Here is a 3106-nt window from a genome sequence, read left to right on the forward strand (position 1 = left end):
AGTTTATTAGATCTCAGGTTCACGTGAATCAAGTAATTTTTTCTCATATCCTATATATATGTTAAAATTTAATTAAATATCTATAAATATTTTATTATGAACCACGTTATTGAATTTTATATTCATTTTTTATCTTACAGGAACCTCTAAATTTCAAATTCTGAATTCGTCTTTTGATCATTTTGCATAAAAATTAGGATAGGGAGCATAATGGATATTGATGATTCATATAGACGACCCAAACTAGTTTGGGATTAAGGTGTACATAGTTCACGAATCTTTGAGGATTCATATAGCTGACCCCAACTAAGGCGTAATTATTGTTGTTTGGAAAATTGTATATGATGGATCCACCGGCAGCTAGGCCAGTGGCGCCACGGAAAAAGATGACAAAACAATTAACAGGGAAAAGGGATGACAGTTCCTTGCATGCAGCAGCTAGATCTGGAAATCTCGTCGCGATAAGAGAGATTCTTGATGAGACAGGGGAGGAAGATTTGGCAGAGATGATGATTAAGCAAAATTCAGCTGGAGAGACTGCATTGTATGTTGCAGCAGAATATGGTTATTATCAGTTGGTTAGGGATATGATCCATTACTATGATCTCGTAGCTGCCGGAATCAAAGCGAGGAATGGTTACGATGCCTTGCACATTGCTGCCAAACAAGGAGATTTAGGTAAGTTCATGTTAGTAATACAATCAAACCTCTTTGTAATGATGTTGTTTGTTCCTAATATTTTTTGTCTGCTATACTGAAATGTTGCTATAGCGAACATATAAATAACATAACATTAAATATCTATCCACGCAGAAAACATGGTTGTTATAGAGAATATGCAATATAGCATAACAAGAAATATCGGTTCACGCAGAAAACAAGGTTGTTATAGAGAATATGTAATATAGCATAACAAGAAATATTGGGTTCACGTAGAAAACATGGTTATAGTGAAATGTTGTTACAGAGAACATATAATATAATATAATATAATATAACATGAAAGATCTTGTTCACGTAGAAAAAAATTGTTGTTATAGAGGATATATAGTATATCATAACATGAAATATCGGCTCATGCAGAAACCATGGTTGTTACAGTGAACATGTAATTGTTATATAAAATGACTGTTATAGAAAGGTCTGAGAGTTGTTGTTGGCTCCAACTATTTCGGGAGGCATAGTTGTTATTGTTTTTGTTGTCCACGAAGATGATGTAAGTATGAACTGCTCCCATCTAGTTTAGTATGTTCTGATGTATAATTTGGGGGATTTTAGTATGAATCTGAATTTTATTGTATCGTATTGTTGCAGATATGGTAAAGGTACTAATGGAAGCACATCCAGAGCTCTCAATGACAGTTGATATTTCAAATACTACAGCTTTGCATACAGCTGCAAACCAAGGGCATATAGAGGTGGTGAATTATCTACTTGAGGCAGAGAGTAGTTTGGCCACCATAGCTAAAAGTAACGGTAAAACAGCGTTGCACTCTGCAGCAAGAAATGGACATTTACAGGTTCTCAAGGCACTTTTGAATAAAGAACCAGGAATTGCAACTCGGATGGATAAAAAGGGGCAAACTGCACTTCATATGGCTGTCAAAGGACAAAATCTTGAAGTTGTGGAGGAGCTGACTAGAGCTGATCCTTCATTGATAAATATGGTTGACAATAAGGGAAATACCGCCTTGCATATTGCTGCTCGGAAAGGCAGAGATCAGGTATGTTCGATTCCTAATAACACAACAATTACGTCCCAATCCTCAAAGCAAGTTGGAGTCAGCAATGTGAATCCCTGTTTTTTCCATATTGTATAAAAAGCACTTCTCGTTATACATATCCCTTTCTCAACGCATAGTTGAAAAAGCTCACAACTCATTCATACTTGTTTTGACAAATGCAGATTGTGAAGTTGCTGCTTGCGCAAAATGAAACTGACACTAGAGTCGTCAATAGGTCTAACGAGTCAGCCCTTGACACTGCAGAGAAACTGGGACAGTCTGAATTAGTAACTGTCTTGCAGGAACACGGGGTTCAAAGTGCTAGATCCATCAAGCCACAGACAACAAATCCAGCAAGAGAGTTGAAGAAAACTGTAAGTGACATAAAGCACGGGGTGCACTATCAATTGGAGACTACGGCCCTAACAAGAAGACGTATACAAGACATTGCCAAACGTGTGTACAAAATGCACGCGCAAGGTCTTAACAACGCAATTAATTCTACCACGGTTGTTGCTGTGCTGATTGCCACGGTTGCCTTTGGAGGAATCTTTCAAATCAATGGCCAATGGGTTGATGATCCAGACGATATCCCAGCTGATCATAGCCTTGGAGAAGCAAATATTGGTCCGAATCCAGCATTTGTAGTTTTCTTCATCTTCGACTCACTATCCTTATTTATAGCTCTTGCTGTGGTGGTTGTCCAAACAACGATCGTGGTAATAGAAAGCAGAGCCAAGAAGAAAATGATGTCAATTATAAACAAGCTAATGTGGGTGGCATGCTTGTTCATTTCAATTGCTTACTTGTCCCTATCGTATATTGTTGTTGGCGATGCCAATTTGTGGATGCCTGTATTAATTTCCTTTATAGGGGCAATCATAATGGCTACGACGTTGGGAACGTTGTGTTACTGGATCGTTATGAACAGGATAAGCTCATCAAACAAGAGAAGCCTCCGAAAGAACTCTATGGCCAACAGGTCGCGGTCGTGGTCAGCATCAGTCCTCTCAGATTCAGATGCTCTAAACAATGAATACAAGAAAATATATGCTATATAGAAACTTTGGCCCCAAATTGTATTTTTTTGTTTTCTTCATGTGCAACACTCAAGTTAAAGGTAGTTGCATTACCTCATCAAAGTTTTGGTTAATCCTTTCTACTCTTAGTCAATGACTTGTGATTTGCTTTGTGATTTCTTTGCATCTGCTTACGGAAGAGTTATTCGATATATGTATTAGTGTGATATAATAGGCGTCCAATGGAATAGTCGAAATGTGCGCGTAAACTGGCTGGACACTACTGTTATTTGGCAATAGAAAAAATGATTAGTATCATTGTGTCATGAAATTAGTTTCAGATATTGGTAGTCACAAAGTTCC

At 37.5% G+C, this 3106-nt stretch overlaps 1 protein-coding gene across 1 annotated transcript; it reads left to right on the plus strand.

Annotated features, from left to right (window-relative positions):
* Positions 1-281: 281 nt before the first annotated feature.
* On the plus strand, positions 282-2819 carry LOC125840765 (ankyrin repeat-containing protein At5g02620-like). Its single transcript, XM_049519738.1, has 3 exons — positions 282-678; positions 1315-1724; positions 1907-2819. The coding sequence occupies exons 1-3, from the start codon at positions 342-344 to the stop codon at positions 2783-2785; spliced, it is 1626 nt and encodes a 541-aa protein (XP_049375695.1). The 5' UTR covers positions 282-341; the 3' UTR covers positions 2786-2819.
* Positions 2820-3106: the final 287 nt, after the last annotated feature.

Source organism: Solanum verrucosum, unplaced genomic scaffold (assembly GCF_900185275.1).
Source record: "Solanum verrucosum unplaced genomic scaffold, falcon-dt-bn FXZP01000187.1, whole genome shotgun sequence".
NCBI classification, from domain to species: Eukaryota; Viridiplantae; Streptophyta; class Magnoliopsida; order Solanales; family Solanaceae; genus Solanum; species Solanum verrucosum.